Here is a 21,816-nt window from a genome sequence, read left to right as displayed (position 1 = left end):
AAGTTACCTAAGGACAAAAGTTGCTAAATGTGTTGGAATGATGAGGAGATCATGTCATTTATTGAACACCAATGCTCTGCTGTTATTGTATCATTCATTTATTATGTCATATTTAAACTATTGTGTTGAAGTCTGGGGAAATTCAATCAATCAATGTTTATTTATATAGCCCTAAATCACAAGTGTCTCAAAGGGCTGCACAAGCCACAACGAAATTGTTATAAATCCCATTTACAGCCTTTAGTCACTGCAGAAAAAGGCCATTAGGATTGTGTCCAATGTTCACTACAGACATCATTCAAATCCACTATTCATGGAGTTAAAGCAACTTAAACTGCACGATGTAATCAACTTTAAAACTGCTCAAATTATGTTTAGGGCATCCCAAAACTCTCTACCATCCAATATACAGAACCTATTCCAGGATAGAGATGCTCACCATAGTTACAGTCTAAGAGGAAACAACAAATTATATTTGCCTAAATTTAGAACAAACTTTAAAATCAATGTGCATTTCAGTGCGTGGAGTCAGTCTGTGGAACAACTTGGGGGATGAGTTAAAAACCTGTTCTAACATGATTCAATTTAAAAGACTGTTTAAAAAAGAAGTACTGAAGAAGTACGAGGAGGAAAGAGAGTGATGCCCTCAGCACAGAGCGATGAGAGAGAGATGTATGGTCAGAGAGTGTTTGGGCCTGTGTGTGTGTGTGTGTGTGTGTGTGTGTGTGTGTGTGTGTGTGTGTGTGTGTGTGTGTGTGTGTGTGTGTGTGTGTGTGTGTGTGTGTGTGTGTGTGTTTGTGTGTGTGTGTTTTGTCTCGTCTTGTCTTGTCCCATAGTAACAGTGGTACTATTGTATTGTTAGTGTATAGGAATTTTTCTTGTTTTTGTTTGTATAGTATTGTTCTTGTATTATATTGTTTATGTTAAATGTGGAATGAGTGAGAGGGGTTGGGATATTATAAGCAATTGCTTCATCCAACCCCTTTTCAAGCCTTGCATTAATGTCTCTGCCAAAATGTAAAAAAAAAAAAAAAAAATGTGTGTTGTTGTATTGTGCAGGTTTGAAATAAATACTTCAAATTCAAATTAAAAAATAATGGCATTTTTGTTCATAACTGTAATCACACAAAAACACAGGATGACAGTGAAACAATATAAAATATTTAAATTATTTCCTTATTTCTTTTAATCACTTACAATATGTTGATTAAAATAAATTCAATAATGCAAAATAACTAAACCGAAGCAAAAACTATAATTGACTCTGGAAGCGTAGTTTATTTGCCACCATGGAGACGAGGATTAGTGGCTCGTACTGTGCTAGCTCGCTAGCTCGGACGCTACATTGCGTTGAGGACACTGTGGTTTGCTTGTCACTGCCAAATTTGAAGGAAATATCAAGAATGGGTCATCAACAGACAATATTACAATATAACAAAAGTATTAAAAGCTCTATTGTCCGTGAAGTGAAGTTGATGTTGCCACTTGAGTGGGTCCATGAGAAATTCAATGGGTCCCTAATTTTTTTTTTTAAAGTTTGAATTTGTTATGTTTGACTTTATCTTCTTTTTCTTAGGTTGTAGCGTTAAACTCCTTTGATGATGGGATGATATGGTATTGGTTATGACTAACGTATATATTTATTTAAAAATGTATCTGAAATTAAACAAAATAAAACAATTTCAAAGACGTTTTGTTATTGATCCAATAACTTTGAATGTACCCATCGCTTTCTAACTTAACTGGACTGACAAAGTTTTGCAGGCAGACTTGGGCTAAAATTATAGTTAAAACTATTTATCACATAACTTTGTCTCTCTGTTAGCTAACCAGAGATTTAATCCTCCACATGTCTGACATGCGTCCACTTTACAAGTCCCTGTATCACAGACGTACTACCAAGAAAAGCAAGGTCCAATTTGTAAATTGAGCAAGATATTCATGTCTTTGACATGATTAGTTTTTACTCGCAGTGCTTTTTCTCTTCCTGTTGCTCTGCAGCCATGAGTCACGCAGACACGAGCATGTTCGCTTATGTCTAAATACATGAGCGATGACGCCGCCAACTATTGTCGGCAAAAGAATTGGTCGGCAACAAATTTCACTCATGATTTTCGTCAAAACGTCAGCAAATGGTTGCATCTGTACGAGTAACTGTGATATTAAACACAATACAGTATATTGTTTTTTTGTGGAAAAATAGGGTACAAACCTAGGACACGAGAAGAGGGAGTTCACTGCATACTTTCAGATAATTATGCCAGAGCAGTCCTTCTCAAATTGGGGGGGGCGCGTGCTCCCTCGGGGAACATGCTTTTTTTATTGTACTAGAATATGATGAAGCCTATGTAGTACTTGGCTTCAATGTGACCACAGTGGGAGACAAGGAAAGACCGGTGTGTTGTTTCCTTTAATGTTAATACGCTCACAATGTTGCGCAGAGGTATAGTTCTAACTATTTTAAAGACAAATTATACTATTTATAGTCACGGTGGAGAGTGGGGGGCACACAATATTTTCTTCTTCCAAGGGGGGGGCGTAACAGAAAATATTTGAGAAGCACTGTGCTAGAGAGTCACTGAACATGCATGTCTTTATGTAAGTACAGGCATGCACACCTAGTTTAGAGCTTTTTTTTCCTCTTTGGAAAACCTATTTGCATATAATCACCTCTCATACAGAGACCAAGTAGAGACAAATTCACTGATTTACTTTATAATGTTTTAGCAACACAGTACCAATGTTTAACCAAACTCTCTGTCACGGTTGGCCAGTTGGGGTCTCATTTATTAACAAAATGTCTTACCTTCACTTCGAAAAGTTTGCTCCATACAGGCGTCACAAAGTACAAAATACCATTCTTGGCACCTGGGAGCTGCATATTGTTAATGAGCAAGGCGAACAGGATGACGTATGGAAACACAGCCGTGAAATACACCACCTGCGGGATGCATCAGGGATATGGTTTTGTGATGGCAATTTAGGTTTGAACAAGTTTACACTAAATAAGATATTATGACATTAATATGTGTAGTTTCTTTAAACGCCCCTGTCCTTTGTAGAATTAACATATATAAAATGCTAAACAGAACCGTCAAGTAATACCACTTGTAGAATCACCACATATTTTCCTTGTTCTGACCTTGCCAGCTGATTTGACTCCTTTAAAAATGCATAAATACACAATGACCCAGGCAAGACAGAGATAGCCGAAGAGTTCCCACTGAACACCACCGACATCTTCAATGCCATCAGTTTTCTCCAGAAGCCTGCGACTAAAAAATACAAATAATAAATAAATTATTCATCAACATATGCCATTAGAATATATCCCATTAGAACTTTTTTGTCGGTCAAGATATCATCTTAAAGGGGAACTGCACTTTTTTGGGAATTTTGCATTACATTCACAATCCCTATGTAAGACAAGAACACATACAGTATGTTTTTGTTTTTTTATGCATTCTAATTCGTAAAATATGGCAAGTACGAGGTGGCTAACCATGCAGCTAATGTTAATAATATATTGCGTCCATAAAGTGCAAAAAAAAAAAAACATAAAAAAAACCTGAAAAAAACCCAACTATTTACATATCGTGACCTGAATATATATATTGTTATTATAAGTGCTAACAGAGTTATTATAAGTGCTAACTAGTTTATGCAGCTACAGTATTGACATACTGAACTGCTGCTGCTGCTACATCGCCTCCAAGTTGGTGAAAGTTAATTTGAGTTTAAAAATCAAACGTCACACTTGTATAGTAGAAGGTTGTTGCCATTAACCAAGAAGTTGGTCAACTTTCAAATTAAACTTAAATCCAGAAATGTGAGAAAAAAACGAAAAGACGCTCTTTTCTATCAACTTTTTTTTTTTACCTACAAGATGATTATGATTAATTCTTCATCTAAACGAGAAGATATGAACATCCCATCAGTCAGCATCCAAATGAGAGCAGACATTGTACGGTAAGTGATTTCTTTATTATGTTCACAGTTTCTATTTGTTGTTCAGCATTTAGCAATACTGCTACATTTAGTTTGGTGCTTCACTAAAGCTGGATCTGCTTATTACGTCTAAAATTTGTAGCTAATTTTCTGTATATTCAGGCTCAAAAATGTAAGAGTTTGGATCATCATTTGTCCAAAAGTATTAGTTGTTGGCTTTCACGAAGTCTGCAATGAGTAGCAATGCTGTGGTGGAAGAAAATAGCGAACGCTGTGATGTGTCTGTGCAATTATTACGCTAATGTATGCTCAAAATGACCAAAATACGTAAACATTACCGTACACGTTATTAGGAATGTGCCGGTTACTACATTACATATACTTACAGCATGTATATAAAACGTTGATGGAGGTTTTTGGTTGTTTTTTAGAGTGCTTTATAGGCGGAATAGCGCAAATCCCACTACCTCATTGTTAGCTGACTTTTGCTAGTGTTTATCTATGAGTTAGAATGCATAAAAAAAGAAAAACGCGTTCTTGTATTACATATGGATAGTGAAAAAGTTCAGTTCCCCTTTCAGCAATCCATAAATTTAAAACGTAATTGTCGTTTTCAGGGCCCAAAACATCAAGTGTACAACTTTGAGTGTACAATCCAAGGGACAAGCTTTTGTACACTAAATGTAACAATATTGCATTGTTTGAGCAGAGGGAGTGAAATGGAGGGCTTGAGTTAATGTGAATTTATAGACTGTATCTACAATGCATAATGAGGCACATACTGTAATGGACGATGAACAAACACTGAAAATGCAAGGAACTCATCTTACTCAAAGAACTGTTGGCTGGCTGACTGTAGATGAGAGGTGTTGTCACGAAAACCACTGGAACAGGTCTCTAAAACATTCCAGCTGTTGTTGCAGGTTTTCCAAGGAGGTGTTGCTCCAAATGAGTTAACCAAATAAAAAAGGGCCCAACTCATGAGCACGTTGTAGTAGGTGCAAAAGACGTAGGAAATCACAACTGTGGCCAGGCCAACACCTGCGGCAAATTGTTGGTTGTTAATATAGTGAGAGAATGTGAACACAGCACATAATTTTATGTATTGCCCTCAAGGAAGTTTTAGATAACAGCTTACTGAAACATCTAATCTTGTGTATCATATTGCCCAATGAGGAGAACATCATAAGGAACTACAAAAAACAAGTAAAAATAGGTCAAAGATTCTTCAGACTGAAGTAACGCCAAATTTCTCAGCAGATAAGTATTATCTCTTTCAAAGGTATTTGTCTGCACACAAGAATATTTTACCTGTATTTGGAGAAGCCATGATTAACGCAATCCATCAAACAAGTAAAATGCTTTAAAATAAAATGCCCTATGTTTTTACCCTTGCCCCCTCTGTTGTCTGCAACAAAAGCAGTATCCTACTGTATAATACTGTAGATATTGGACTTGTCCACCATAGCACCGAACTGAATCGCTGTCATAGGAAAAGTAAATGTAAAAGCATTCTGATATTGCTGAGTCACTTCTTTACATGTTTCGTAAGTGTATTATACTAAAGTGGCAGCAGTCTGATCTTTATAATTGCAACCTGTAGTAAATTAAAAATGTACACCCTGCAGGCACGTGCGGTCAGATGTACGCAGGTGAGGCAGAGCGTAACTTGTTCTAATGGTAAATGTAAAAAACTAATAATTCATGAATATTAATATTTGTTGATTAAACTGTTATAAATGTGTTTTCCTATTGAATACAATCGTTAAAAATTTGAAAGTAAAAATCTCTGAATTTGCATATTTCCTGATCAGACAGAATGCAGGAAGCTAATATGAGGCTGACACAATACACTTTCTTGTTTGCTCAATGCATATACCACCATAACAGTTTTTGTGCAAAGCACTGAATAAATGCATTATAGTAACCAGACGAGGCAGTTTCATTTTCTCATGTTTCATAAACGAGTATTCCTGTCTGCTTTGGTGCATAAGCCAGTTGCTGGCTATTTCTGTTTCTTCACATATCGCCAAAATAACGTTTCCAGAAACATTTTTATGCAATGACTTTCTACACTGTTGAATGTACATCCTGTGTAATGCGTCTTATTCAAGTATAACAATATTATTCTTGCTAACCTTAATCAATATACAGAAAAATCATACTGAGAGGCGCTGCAGTACTCTTAGTTGCCACACACGCGAGTACGCGAGCTAGCAGGCGCTTGTTGCTACCACACCATCTTTTTCTAGTTTCCACAGGAGCAGACAGTAGCTTTTGATTGCGAAAATAAGACCACAAATGTTTTATCATGTTATATACGTAAATAAATGTGACTAAGAAGTATTAAACAACATTTTATAAAAGTGAATCATCTTTTTTTTTTTTCTTGGATCAGACATTTACGACAGCGTATGATTTTTTTTTTTTTTTTATAAAAAAAATGTCAAAGTACCCCACTGCATTGAACCTCGCCGCATGTCACTGGCGTATTATAGGTTTATACTAAGATTTTAGAATTCCTATGCTCGGATAGGAAATTACTCCATCAGTGATCATAACAGATTGTAAACTGCAAAGACTTTTACGTGGAAATCATTAAAAGAAAGTGTATGAAAAAAAACTACCTGTTTTCTGGCCCTTGTTAATCACAGAGCATTAACCAGGGTGAATTTGAGCGAAATATCAAGTGATGGGCCATATGTTTTGATCGGGTAGATAACCTCTGTCTTTAAAGAGATAAGAAAACTATGGAGAAAAATCAGTTAGAACAAAAAAAGACAGCATTATAGGCAAAAAGAGTATGTTGGATCGTTGATGGCTGAAAGCTTGTTTGATTTCCAGAGTTATGTCATTACCACTGAAACAAGTTAATGCATGCCCTTTCAATTGCGCAGTCATTGCAAGAGCCTGCATGTAGTACATGTATTAATTTGTATCCATCACTTCCTCTTCAACAACAAAATGCATAACACGGTATTGTTTCGTGTAACAAATAGAGGCGAACAACATCATTGATACCCCTTAAGCCAAGCAAGTTCTCATCCATCAACATATAGTACAATTATGTAGATACAAGAAAATCTAATTATGTTTAACAATACAGACCAATTATCTACAGCTGTCATTTGAATAGAACATATACTGCATTACACAATTTTTAAGTACAGTGAAACCTCCAAAGTAGAATGTCCCTGAGGTCAAAACATTTTTAAACATTTTCGGCAAAAATGTGCCTCCACTTTCGAGGTGTTAAGCATAGAAGAACATGACAAGAGATGAAGACTATACACCAGATGTATCAATCCATCCATTTTCTGCTTATCCCTGGTCAGGGTCGAGAGGAGCTATGGAAAAATCGCAAACTACATCCTGAACTCGTCATACCAGGGCACATGTAAACAGATAATCCTTTCGACCGAGGGTCGGCAACCCGCAGCTATAGAGCCGCTTTATTAGCATCGCCCTAGTGGCTCCCTGGAGCTTTTTCAAAAATTTATGAAAATGGAAAAAGATAAGGAAAAAAGTATAATTTTTGTTTTAATATTGTTTCTGTAGGAGGACAAACATGACACAAGCCTTCCTAATTGTTAAAAATCCCACTGTTTATATTAAACATGCTACACTGATGAGAGTATTTGGCGAGCGCCGTTTTGTCCTACTTATTTTGGTGGTCCTTGAACTCACCGTAGTTTGTTTACATGTACAACTTTCTCCTACGCTGCCACAGTAAGACACGTTTTATGCAATTCCTTATTTGTCTTATTGTGTCCACCAAACTTTTTATGTTGTGCGTGAATGCACAAAGGGGAGCTTTGTTGATGTTATCGATTTGTTGGAGTGCTAATCAGGCATATTTGGTCAGTGCATGACTGCAAGCTAATCAATGCAAACATGCTATTTAGGCTTGCTGTATGTGCATATTGCATTATTATGCCACATTTGTAGGTATATTTGAGCTCATTTAATTTCCTTCACTTGTGTCCTCTGTGGATTTAATTTATTTTTGCATGTCTCAGGACATATTATCTGTAAGTAATATTGGCTACAATTCTGCCATGTTATAGACCACAGCAAACATTACCCAGCTTGCAAAGATTGTAATAAATCCATTACAAGAAGACAACCTGCTGTTTTCTTTAACTTGGACAGACACATCTATATCTTTGGCCATTCTAAGCCAGTCATTTCCAGGAGTTACTGTATCTCACCCTCTGAGAAGCCTCCGTTTTAATAATGTTTTCCAATGTTGTAAAAATGTGTAGAATAAATATTTAAATGTCAACATTTCTGTCAACGAAGATTTGCGTCAGCCTGCGACACATTGTCATTTTGATAGTAGACTAATACAAACACATCATGTGTTGCCTTCATTATAACACTTACAGTATAAGGGTTTTAATTTTTTGCGGCTCCAGACAGATTTTTTTTGGGACTTTCCGGCCAATGTGGCTCTTTCAACATTTTTGGTTTGCCGACCCCTGATTTAGAGACACATTCACATCATGACCAAGTGGGGACTGAATCCGCAATACCTGCTACTGATGTCAGGGGAGTCAACTACCAGAAGTTTCCTTGTAACAATTTTAGAAGGGTGTAAGTATCATCTTGCAACAATGATATCTATTTCAATTATTTACCATTGCAGAAATTGTTTAAAAATTTAACAATGTGGAGATATACCATCAAATATCAGAAAAAATAGAAGTTCTCTTTACGTGAACTTTGGTTGCTAGAGGAATGTCCTATTTTAGCAGAAAGAGCACAGCCTGGTTGACACTTGACAGTTTATAAAAGATCAGATCTAACGCACAATGTTACTGTGTGACTCAGAGTTCAAGACCTGATTTTGCAGTCAGACCACATTCAAACAGAAAAGAACATCACCTTCACAAAGGGTTGGATTACATAAATTGTAAATAAACTACTGAGTTAACATACAACATCATAATCTGATAATTAATGATAAACCTTGTTGGGAGATGACGGCGATGGATTCGGATTACAGAATAAGAAAACAGATGGATGGATTTTTACATTGAAAAACAACAGAAATGCCATAAACAACAATGAGCGAAAAACTATACAACTGGAACCTCCGGTCATTCAATCAATCACAACTGGACTGTTTGGTTTGTCTTAGAAGACGTTTCGCCTCTCATCCGAGTAGGCTTCATCAATTCATGCTAATAGACTTATATTGGTCAGATCTACTCTAGCGGCTGGTGCCAATACCTCAGTAGGCTTCATCAGTTTATGCTCATAGACTGGACAAAAATGTAACTATAAATTCATTTGACTTCTCCTCCCTGTTCACCTGTATTTTAACCAAGGATGCAGTAGAGACGGTGAGGCAACGTCTACTAGGTGATCACACCTTACTGGATAGATTCACACTAAACCCAGAAGAGATTTGCCTTTTGCTGGATCTTTGCCTTAATATTACATACTTTCAATTCATGGGAACGTTATGGTTGTGCCATGGGATCACCTGTATCCCCAATAGTAGCAAACCTTTACATGGAGGACCTGGAAAAGAAAGCTCTGCGCTCTTTTAATGTAACAGCACCAAGTCATTGGTACAGATACTGTATGTGGATGACACATGGGTGAAAATCAGAAACCAAGAAGTGCAAGCCTTCAACGAGCACATTAACTCAGTGGACAAAAACATCAAGTTCACACATGAGGAATGTGAAAGACAGTAAGTTGCCTTTTTTGGACTGTGAAGTCCATTTTGGATAAAACAGGGGCCTACATGTCGGGGTTTACCGAAAACCCACACATACCGATCAATACCTACTTTTTGACTCACACCACCCACTGGAACACAATCTGCGTGTTATCAGAACCCCACAACACAGCTAATGTTCCTACCAGCCCACAGGCCAAGCAGAAAGCCCAGAGGCATTTGAGGGAAGCCCTCAAAACCTGTTGTTACCGTGGGGGATCCCGACTATTTTGGACTGGTAGTAGTCGATCCACAGCGACTGTTCTGACACACAATACCTCAATGCTAACGAGGGGGAATTACACTTCAGTGACTGTCATTAGCTTTGACAGAATGATTGCTAGTTTGCATCAAAACAGTTGTCACTACAGGGCGAAACCATCCTTGGCCAGGTACACCCTCTTGGTTTTGGAGTATAAATATTTGGGCTTTTAGCACCAACCACTGGACTACAGCTGGCTAATCTAAGACTAGATTTGACCAAGTTAAGTCTATGAGCATGAACTGATGAAGCCTACTCAGATGAGAGAAGAAACGTCTTCTAAGACAAACCAAACAGTCCATTTGCGATCGATTGAATGCCCTGAGATTACAATGCCCTGGATGTATGAGAACATGCATAAACATATACAACTGGAAAGATTATGTAAAATTCATCAAATGCTCATGCATGTTTAATGATCTGATGTGTAACTCACCTTTTAATAGTGGACAGACTTTGGCTAGAGCGTGCACTGGACCTAGATGAGTAAACTGTCCGATGGCAAACTCCATGAGAAGCAGAGGGATGCCACACAAAATCAACATGATGAGATAGGGGACCAAAAATGCCCCTGGAGCAGAAGTTAAGGAGAGAACAATTAGTGGACAATACTTGAGAAACACAATGTCACAAACCAATGCCTACAGTCTAAACTGAATCGGTCTACAATCTGGTGTTAATCCAAATATATTTTTCTATTGCTCAGAAAGGAAAGGACGCACAGTATAAGACGAGTCTTTTTTTTGCACTAATCAATGTTATGGGACGGCGTGGCGCAGTGGAAGAGTGGCCGTGCGCGACCCGAGGGTCGCTTGTTCAATCCCCACCTAGTACCAACCTCGTCATGTCCGTTGTGTCCTGAGCAAGACACTTCACCCTTGCTCCTGATGGGTGCTGGTAGCGCCTTGCATGGCAGCTCCCTCCATCAGTGTGTGAATGTGTGTGTGAATGGGTAAATGTGGAAGTAGTGTCAAAGCGCTTTGAGTACCTTGAAGGTAGAAAAGCGCTATACAAGTACAACCCATTTATCATTTATGACTTCCTCGCCCTTATAAGTTGTCTCTCTGTTTAATTGTTCTGACAATTACACTTGAGTGTGTAATTAAAAAAAAAAATTACATTCAAATGTGTTTTTACGGATGTGCCGAATGATCAGCCACCCACTGATAAGTATCGGACGATAGTCATAATACAACCGAACGAGCTGGGCACACCCCTAAACCCCCTTTCCGGTTGGAGTGATAATCAGGCATATTTGGAGGTCATTAATCACCTTCAACCCTTTCGGTTTGAGGGGGATTAATTCACTGCTCTTTCACATTGGAAAACAAAATGGGTAGACTAACTAAATACACCAGATGACTCTATTGTAAACTAATTGAAAAATAATATTTGCAAACATAAAAGCCATTTTTTAGATTTGCCATATAAGTGTTTTCTTGCAAAAGGGGCAGTGTGCTTCATATCAAGTGTTAAGTGAGTAAGAACAACCAGAACGCCAGCAAGATTAATAAAGTACTTCTGCTTCTGATTCTAATAGCCGAGGAAAGCATAAAAATATATTGTCTGGGAAAGGGACCGTCAGCGTCTCTGCCAAAGCTAAATAGTTAACGTTTGCAGTGTTTTTTCGCAGCTGTCAGAATTCAGTAAACAGATAAAAACATCTACAGTAGTACTACTTTATCAGCTCAACATTTTGAAAAACAGAAGAGCGCAGACAGAGCGATAGTAAATGGTAAATGGGTTATACTTGTATAGCGCTTTTCTACCTTCAAGGTACTCAAAGGGCTTTGACACTATGTCCACATTCACCCATTCACACACACATTCACACACTGATGGCGGGAGCTGCCATGCAAGGCCCTAACCACGACCCATCAGGAGCAAGGGTGAAGTGTCTTGCTCAAGAACACAACGGACGTGACGAGGTTGGTAGAAGGTGGGGATTGAACCAGGAACCCTCAGGTTGCTGGCACAGCCACTCTCCCAACTTCACCACGCCGTCCCCTTGTTCTGTAGTCTATAGTCTACAAAGAAAGAAAGCGATGATGGCTTGCAAGCCTCAAACAGAATTCGGATGTGAATAGTGTGGATAACATTCAAATTTGCTCAGCTCATTTTGTATTTGGAATGTATGAATACATTTTTACCTTTTTTGTGACTTTTTTTTAAACATATTGTTAATAAACAAGGACTAGTTTTTATTTAGGCATGACAGATGACATTCGCAAATCTTCCTTGCTTTGCTCACCCAACCATAAACTGAGTGTAAACACTAAACAGACAACCGTTTTAGCTTTTAATTTCAGTTGCTGTATAAACTTGGAGAAAATATTAGGCATGAGAATCTGACCTAAAATTATAGGAATAAATAATATAAATACATTAAGAATTGTTTTTTTCATAGTTTAACTGCTGTGAATACACTACAACCACAGAGAAATTAGCGTGTGCTTACTGTATGTAATAGTATGATTTCACTAGTAAACATCTCCTTCAGCAATTGGCGCCACTTTACCCACGTAACAATCTTTTGGGGGGTTAAGTTGATTTAAAAGTAAACTTCCATCATACGTGTGCAGAGTGTGTTTAATTATACATTAATTTGTATTTACATATTTTTTTAATGGTATTTATATTTTTTTATTTGTAAATTCTGCAATTTGGCGCCCCCTCCAGCAGATTCCTTTCTCGCCTGTCGGTGAAACCGGCCCTGCCCACGACATTATAGCCTTCAATACCATACGAGACACTGTAGCCATGTCCTTAGTATTAATACAAAAATACTTTGTATAGTACATTGCGTGCGAAGCATACTGTATCACTCTACGGTAGATAACCCTTACTCAATGTACGATCTTTGGCCATTGCTAGCCAAATCTCCAGTAATGTCCAGAATTTAGACATTAACAAGGAAACGCAGTGGACCCCAGTTTTCCATTTATCTGATTCGAAATGTGCTGACAGCATAACGTTAACAATGAATTATATTAACGGTACAAATGGTGATTTCAATTGAACGAAACTGATGTGAAACACTGTCTGTGATGCTGCTGCGGACAACATTTATGTAACTCTGCGTTAGTCATGTCAGTCAGGTGATTATTCTGTTCACATAGGTGAAGAAATGTCTTTGTGGCTGGCAGCAACTGTCATGTTAGATTTTGTTCCTGCAACAAAAAGTGCTTCCACTGCTGCAGGAGCGCACTTACCTACATTCAGAAAGATGGAGCTAAACACCAGCTATCAACCTGTTATCAGCACTGCTCTTAAAGGGGAACTGCACTTTTTTGTAATTTTGCCAATAATTCACAATCCTGATGTGAGAAAAGAACACATACTGTATGCCTTTCTCTTTTTTGTGTATTCTAATTTGTCATATAAATGTCGTGGCAGACAGCTAACAGGAATTTGATCTATTCTACCTATAAAGCCTTCTAAAAAAATTCCATGAACATCCAACATTTTATATACATGCTGTAAGTATATACGTAATGGACTAAAATGCACAATCATAACAACATGTAATATTTACAGTATTTTTGATCCTTTTAAGCATACGGTAGCGCATTGATTTAACAGAACGCATTACAACGTTCGCTATTTCCTTCAACAACAACAACAACAACAACTACTAATCATGGCATACTTCATTAAGAGCCAACAACAACTACTTTGGGGCAAATGATGATCCATAACCTTATATTTTTTACCCTGAATACACAGAGGATGAACTACTAATTTTAGACGCTGAGTGATAAGCAGATCCAAACACTAAGCATCATATAGCACTAGTGCTGAACAAGAAATATAAACAACAAACATAATAAAACAATCACTGACTGTTTAATGCCTGCTCTCGAGACTTGTGTTTTCAATTTAGCTGATGAATTCAGCATAATCCCCACTGAGGTAAAAAACTAATAATTAAAAAGTTGTGACGCAAATGAGCATCTTTTTGTGTCGATCTTTATGATGTCTTTGGGGCTAAATTGAATTTCAAAGTTGAACAACTTCTCGGTTTGTGACCAAAACTTTCAACTAAACTGTAAAAGTGAGATGCATGGTTTATGATCTAGCATTAACTTTTACCAACTCAGAGGCGATCCAGCAGTGTGAGAGCCATATACTCTTTCTGTCTGTCAACTTCATGTCGTCACTAAGGGGTTGGCTCAAGGCCAAATGCCGGTCTACTTGGGGAGGAGCTGGGATCTTGCTCAGGTGTTTCTGAGTGGAGGCGCAACAGTTTTTGATTGTGCCAGGCTAGCATTTGTTTGCTCCCGTTTATTTTCCGTTTTGTTACAAAGTGAGTTTTATTTACGTGACTGTATGTTAATAAATATTTTTGTTAAACATGGACATAATTCTGGACATCGATTATTAGCTTGCTGCACACGTCTAAACTAGCTTCCTTTATATTCGGCAACCAGTAGCAGTAATAGTTTAGGACTTTACCGCTACATTTAGTATATCAATAAAATATAAGATAGTTACCGCTCTGTGATAGAGACTCCAATAGAAAGTTCCTCTGTGTTACTTCTTATAATAACAATGTCGCTAATACTTGGTTAATATGCAGGTCACGACAAGTAAACGGAGTATGTTTGGCGTTTTTTTTATGTTTTTTAGAAGACCTTATGAGCGGGAGAGATTATCCCTACTAGCTGCATTGTTAACCGTGTAGTACAAGCAGAATATTACAATTTAGAATGCATTAAAAAAAAGAAAGACATACTTTATGTGTTTTTGTCTCACATAGAGATTGTGAATTATAAATACAATTCCCCAAAAAAGTGTAGTTCCCTTTTGAGGTTGTCAGGGAGTGTGGTTTACCATCGTGCACATGGCCCAGCCACAACAACTGGCTTCCATTACATTTGGTAATATAACAGGGGACAGTTCTACCTTTATAAATACATGCCTTTGCTAGTCTGTAATGTGTGTTCCTTAAGTTAATATTAATCATATTGTGCTGATATACCCATGATTTGGCCTGGTGATGAGCGGTGCCTGGTTTGCTCCAAACGTGACGCCTGGCATTCACGCCAAAGAGTTCAATCTTTGCCAGAGTGACCAACTGGGTTTTTGTCACCTCCCTGACTAGACTTGGATGAATGCAGCAATGTACAGAGACATCCTGGATGAAAACCAACGCTTCCCATCTAATATGATGGATCTTGAGAGATGCTGCAAAGACAAATTGGCGAAACTGTCCAAAAATAGGTGTGCCAAGCTTGTAGCATTGTATTCAAAAAGACTTGAGGTTGCAATTGCTGCCAAAGCTGAATCAACAAAGTATTGAGCAAAGGCTGTAAATATTTATATTTTTGGAATAAGGCTCTAACATAACAAAATGTGGAAAAAGTGAAGCGCTGTAAATACTTTTCGGATGCACTGTATGTGTATTCTTCATCTAAACCAGAAGATATGAACATCATATCAGTCGTCATCTCAATGAGAGCCGACATTGTACAGTAAGGGTGTTTCATTATGTTTGTTGTCTCTCATGAAGTCTCCATGAGAGTAGTCAGTGTTGTTGAAGGAAAAAGTAAACGTTGTGAGACGTCTATGAAATTAATGCGCTGCCGTATACTTAAAATTAGCAAATAACGTAAATATTACATGTTATTATAATTGGGCCTGTTTTTCTACATTGCATGTATACTTAGAATATGTACCGTATTTTTCGGAGTATAAGTCGCTCCGAAGTATAAGTCGCACCGGCCGAAAATGCACAATAAAGAAGGAAAAAACATATATAAGTCGCATATTTGGGGGAAATTTATTTGATAAAACCCAACACCAAGAATAGACATTTGAAAGGCAATTTAAAATAAATAAAGAATAGTGAACAACAGGCTGAATAAGTGTAACTTATATGATGCATAAATAACCAACTGAGAACGTGCCTGGTATGTTACGTAACATATTATGGTAAAAGTCATTCAAATAACTATAACATATAGAACATGCTATACGTTTACCAAACAATCTGTCACTCCTAATCGCTAAATCCAATGAATCTTATACGTCTAGTCTCTTACGTGAATGAGCTACATAATATTATTTGATATTTTACAGTAATGTGTTAATAATTTCACACATAAGTCGCTCCTGAGTATAAGTCGAACCCCCGGCCAAACTATGAAAAAAACTGTGACTTATAGTCCAAAGATACGGTATATAAAACATAGATGGAGGTATTTGGATGTTTGTCGAGCGCTGCATAGGCAGAATAGAGCTACTCCCTTTGACTCAATTGTTAGCTGAAAGCAATAAAAAATAAACACGTGTGAATTGTGAATGATAGGCTAAAATCCAAAAATGTGCACTTCCCCGTTATGGCAAAACAGCCTGTGCGGACAAAATAAACTGTGTGATTAATCTGCACATATAATTGATTAATCTTTAAATGAATTAACTTTATGTTAATCGCATGGGTTAGACTTAGACTTAGACAAACTTGAATGATCCACAAGGAAAATTGTTCCACACAGTAGCTCAGTAACAAAGGATGAAAAGTGTCCGCCCTGAAATCGGTAGGTTGTGAGTTCAAACCCCGGCCGAGTCATACCAAAGACTATAAAAATGGGACCCATTGCCTCCCTGCTTGACACTCAGCATCAAGGGTTGGAATTGGGGGTTAAATCACCAAAAATGATTCCGGGGCGCGGCCCCGCTGCTGCCCACTGCTCCCCTCACCCCCCAGGGGGTGACCAAGGGGATGGGTCAAATGCACAGGACACATTTCACCACACCTAGTGTGTGTGTGACAATCATTGGTACTTTAACTTTAACTTAAGTGTAAGGATGGAAAGGAAAATGCAGGTATAAAGTAGACTAAAAATGTACTGTAGTAGCAATATAAAATATAACATATTTGTAATATTTACATATTATATATACATTATATGATACATACTGATATATTATATTAGATTATATTTGAGTGTGTATGTGTGTTAAATTTGCCAGCCAGCTCTAACTTTTGGTTTGAAAAATTCAACTTTGAGCAAATGGCAAACAGCTCATTTAGCCATGTCTTTGTTGTGTGGAAAATAGAAGATTGTTTGAATGAATGTTGGTAGTTGTTGTCACTGACTCAGCACGTTTGTATGCGCATTCACACTTAAATGCACTCCCTCAAATTTACGCATGCGCGCATAGTTTTTTTAAATACAGTAATTAATTAAATAAATACGATACAGTCGGTAACGCTTTCCCCCCTACAGTCATAAATTATATGCATGGTGATGTGTGTTTTTACAAAACCCTTTTTGTTGGCAAAGAAAGTTAAACTGCCTGTTACAGAACATGTTGATTATGTAAACTGCACGAGAATGTACGAGTGATTTCTGGCTTCACCCCGTTTAGCTTCTACCTGATGTCAGATGAAAATGGTTAAATCGTCAATATTTACTTGTATGACTAGCACACAATCTTCAGGTATACAGTATAAGAAAACATGAGCAGGTATTCTGTACCTCCGCCGCTGCTGTAGCACAGGTAGGGGAACCTCCAGACATTACCGAGCCCCACCGCGTAGCCCACCGTGGCCAGGATGAACTCCATCTGCCCGCTCCATGTGGGTCTCTTCACATGCGTCTCCTCGTGGGTCACTTGTTCATCCGAGGCTATCAAAGCAGCCTTTTTCTCGCCTTTAAAGGTCGAGTTAGCAGCCTCCATCACTGCTCAATGCCAATGAGTGACTCACTGTGGTCTACCGACTGGTCTGCGACTCTGTCATGCGTTCAGCAAAAAAAAACCACTTAACATATCCGGTTACACAAACGCCTGTTTGGTAATACCGCTAATTCACATCTTACTTATAGTTATATAGTGCTGAGCTATAAATATCAAAAACGTGTAACACATGAATTATCTAGGAGGTGATGTATTTATTATTCATGTGAGTCGGTACTGACTAAATTACTGTTGATCTGTGACTTAGCAGAATGCACAGAACAATGCAGCGTGTGTATATACAGTGTGTGACAATTTTGTCACGCTAGCGAGTCTTGTTGATTCTTAATTTCAAAATAAAAGATGACTTGAGGCACTAAGTAATAAGTACATTACATCATTTACCGTTATGTGCTTTTGTTTTGAAATAGTCCTTTATTTACCGGATGTGTAAACTCCACCATTTCTCTTTTCACCTACTCTAGTGTGGAAGTAACCAGAGACACACATACGTCAAATGGAGCAACCATTGTATAAGGAAGTATAAGAAACTTGACGTCACGTCCGGTCGCACATTTTTGTATTTAACAATTGGACATACATATACAATGAATCAATATTTTCTCTATATTTTAAATCAGGTTCAGCAATTTACAAAGCAATTTAAAATCAATCTAATTAAATATAATCCTCATAAAAACAAAACGTGTTAAAGAAAGTGAGAGTAAATATAAGAGACCATACTAATTAGATTAAAAAAAGATGCTCTTAACGAAATACAAAAATAAAAATGATAATAAAAAACTGCTTTTTTGAAACAACTTAAATTCCTCCGATAAAGATAATAATTTAAGGGCTTTTCTACTGTTTGCCATCTTCCAAGATTTGATTAATAACTTGAAATAGTTAAACCAATGTGAGAATTTGGGTTTCCCTTTGTCACTGATTTTGTTGAGAATTTTTACAAGAACTTTAGGCGCAGTCATGGCGTTGAGGGGATCCGGTTTGGTGGCTGTAAGATTAGGTCTGTGGTCCTGCTGGCTTCAACTGGCTAGGATCTTCAGCTCTCCTGTATTGGTTCGCGGCTGAGCACAAAGCGACTGGGATTAAAATCAGCACTTCCATGTCCGAGTCCATGGTTCTCGCCCAGAAAAGGGTGGAATGCCATCTCCGGGTTGGGGACGAGATCCTGCACCTGGCTCGCTGACAACAAGCTATCCATACACTTGGGTAAAACAGAATCCATCCTGTTTGGGTCCCACATCAACCTTAAGAAAGTCAATGACTTCACTATAAAAGTGGGTGACATTGTTATCACCAGGAAAGATGAGGTCACCTACCTAGGTTCCATTCTAGAGGCTAATCTTTCCTGTGATAAAATGGCAACCAAGGTAATCAAAAAGGTCAACCAACGAACGAGATTTCTCTATAGAATCTCCTCTCTGGTCAACAAAAGCACCATGAGGATTCTAGCAGGAACTCACGTTCAACCCTTTTTCAATTACGCATGCACCTCCTGGTACCCTCGCACCTCCAAAACCCTCAAATCTAAACTCCAAACATCCCAGAACAAGCTAGTCAGATTACTTCTAGACCTCCACCCCAGATCCCACCTCACTCCTACCCACTTCTCCAAAGTGGGCTGGCTCAGGGTGGAGGACAGAGTAAACAACTTGCACTGAGCCTAGTCTATAAAATCCGCTACACCTCCCTGATACCGAAGTACATGTCAAACTACTTCCTTAACGTTAATGATCGCCATAACCACAACACCAGGGGTAGCTCCACTAACCACGTTAAACCCAGATTCCAATCTAACAAAGGTCTTAACTCATTCTCTTTCTATGCCACATCAATTTGGAATGCGCTCCCAACAGGTATAAAAGAAAGGGCATCTCTATCCTCCTTCAAAACTGCAAAAAAAGTACACCTCCAGGCAACTTCAACCCTAAACTAACACCCTCCCCGGATTGTTAATAATCAAATGTAAACAATCAAATGTAGATACTTTTCTTATGCCTTCTAATCTCTCTCTCTCTCTCCCTCTCTCTCTCTCTCTATGTCCACTACTTGCTGTACATATCCTACCAAGTCAGACCTACACTGTTTCAATATCCATTCCTCTGTTCTCAATTGTTGATGACTGATGATAACAACCAAACATAACCGCCCCCCCCCCGATTGTAAATAATTCAATGTATATACCCTGATGATTATCTTGTGTGATGACTGTATTATGATAATAGTATCAATCAATCAATCAATCAATGTTTATTTATATAGCCCTAAATCACAAGTGTCTCAAAGGGCTGCACAAGCCACAACGACATCCTCGGTACAAAGCCCACATAAGGGCAAGGAAAAACTCACCCCAGTGGGACGTCGATGTGAATGACTATGAGAAACCTTGGAGAGGACCGCATATGTGGGTAACCCCCCCCTCTAGGAGAGACAGAAAGCAATGGATGTCGAGTGGGTCTGACATAATATTGTGAGAGTCCAGTCCATAGTGGATCCAACATAATAGTAAGAGTCCAGTCCATAGTGGGGCCAGCAGGACACCATCCCGAGCGGAGACGGGTCAGCAGCGCAGAGATGTTCCCAGCCGATGCACAGGCGAGCGGTCCACCCCGGGTCCCGACTCTGGACAGCCAGCACTTCATCCATGGCCACCGGACCTGTACCCCCAACCCCTCCACAGGAAGAGGGGAGCAGAGGAGAAAAGAAAAGAAACGGCAGATCAACTGGTCTAAAAGGGGGGCTATTTGAAGGCTAGAGTATACAAATGAGTTTTAAGATGGGACTTAAATGCTTCTACTGAGGTAGCATCTCTAATTGTTACCGGGAGGGCATTCCATAGTACTGGAGCCCGAATAGAAAACGCTCTATAGCCCGCAGACTTTTTTTGGGCTCTGGGAATCACTAATAAGCCGGAGTTCTTTGAACGCAGATTTCTTGCCGGGACATATGGTACAATGCAATCGACAAGATAGGACGGAGCTAGACCGTGTAGTATTTTATACGTAAGTAGTAAAACCTTAAAGTCACATCTTAAGTGCACAGGAAGCCAGTGCAGGTGAGCCAATATAGGCGTAATATGATCAAACTTTCTTGTTCTTGTCAAAAGTCTAGCAGCCGCATTTTGTACCAATTGTAGTCTTTTAATGCTAGACATAGGGAGACCCGAAAATACGTTACAGTAGTCGAGACGAGACGTAACGAACGCATGAATAATGATCTCAGCGTCGCTAGTGGATAAAATAGAACGAATTTTAGCGATATTACGGAGATGAAAGAAGGCCGTTTTAGTAACACTCTTAATGTGTGATTCAAACGAGAGAGTTGGGTCGAAGATAATACCCAGATTCTTTACTGATTCGCCTTGTGTAATTGTTTGGTTGTCAAATGTTAAGGTGGTATTATTAAATAAATGTCGGTGTTTAGCAGGACCGATAATCAGCATTTCCGTTTTCTTGGCGTTGAGTTGCAAGAAGTTAGCGGACATCCATTGTTTAATTTCATTAAGACACGCCTCCAGCTGACTACAATCCGGCGTGTTGGTCAGCTTTAGGGGCATGTAGAGTTGGGTGTCATCAGCATAACAATGAAAGCTAACACCGTATTTGCGTATGATGTCGCCTAGCGGCAGCATGTAAATACTAAAGAGTGCAGGGCCAAGAACCGAACCCTGAGGAACTCCGCAAGTTACCTTAACATAGTCCGAGGTCACATTATTATGGGAGACGCATTGCATCCTGTCAGTAAGATAAGAGTTAAACCACGACAAAGCTAAGTCTGACATACCAATACGTGTTTTGATACGCTCTAATAAAATATTATGATCGACGGTATCGAAAGCAGCGCTAAGATCAAGAAGCAGCAACATAGATGACACATCAGAATCCATCGTTAGCAGTAGATCATTAGTCATTTTTGCGAGGGCTGTCTCCGTAGAGTGATTTGCCCTGAAACCGGATTGAAAAGGTTCACAGAGATTGTTAGACACTAAGTGTTCATTTAGCTGCTGTGCGACAATTTTTTCGAGGATTTTCGAAATAAAGGGAAGGTGGGACACCGGTCGGTAGTTTACCATGAGGTCAGGATCAAGGTTAGGTCTTTTGAGCAGAGGATGAATAACTGCTTTCTTGAATGCTAGGGGAACAGTGCCAGAGGAAAGTGATAAGTTTATAAT

The 21,816-nt window shown here is 38.6% G+C and overlaps 1 protein-coding gene across 3 annotated transcripts in view; it reads right to left on the bottom strand.

Annotated features, from left to right (window-relative positions):
• Nucleotides 1-17,905, bottom strand: part of LOC133623234 (sodium- and chloride-dependent GABA transporter 1) — a 48,061-nt gene extending 30,156 nt beyond the window's left edge. The window contains exons 1-5 of one of the 3 annotated variants that reach the window (XM_061986355.1): nt 17,426-17,905; nt 10,378-10,512; nt 4,779-4,989; nt 3,143-3,275; nt 2,807-2,941 (exon numbers count right to left, since the gene is read on the bottom strand). In XM_061986355.1, coding sequence (XP_061842339.1) covers nt 2,807-2,941; nt 3,143-3,275; nt 4,779-4,989; nt 10,378-10,512; nt 17,426-17,627 — 816 coding nt within the window. In that variant the 5' untranslated portion in view covers nt 17,628-17,905. Of the gene's footprint in view, nt 1-2,806; nt 2,942-3,142; nt 3,276-4,778; nt 4,990-6,575; nt 6,697-10,377; nt 10,515-17,425 lie in introns of those variants that run through there. The other 2 variants (XM_072914344.1, XM_072914343.1) reach the window with 2 other exon arrangements.
• Between the last annotated feature and the right edge of the window lie 3,911 nt (nt 17,906-21,816).

The sequence above is a fragment of the Nerophis lumbriciformis genome, linkage group LG12, assembly GCF_033978685.3.
Source record: "Nerophis lumbriciformis linkage group LG12, RoL_Nlum_v2.1, whole genome shotgun sequence".
Lineage (NCBI taxonomy): Eukaryota > Metazoa > Chordata > Actinopteri > Syngnathiformes > Syngnathidae > Nerophis > Nerophis lumbriciformis.
This window is presented reverse-complemented; position numbering and strand designations above follow the sequence as displayed.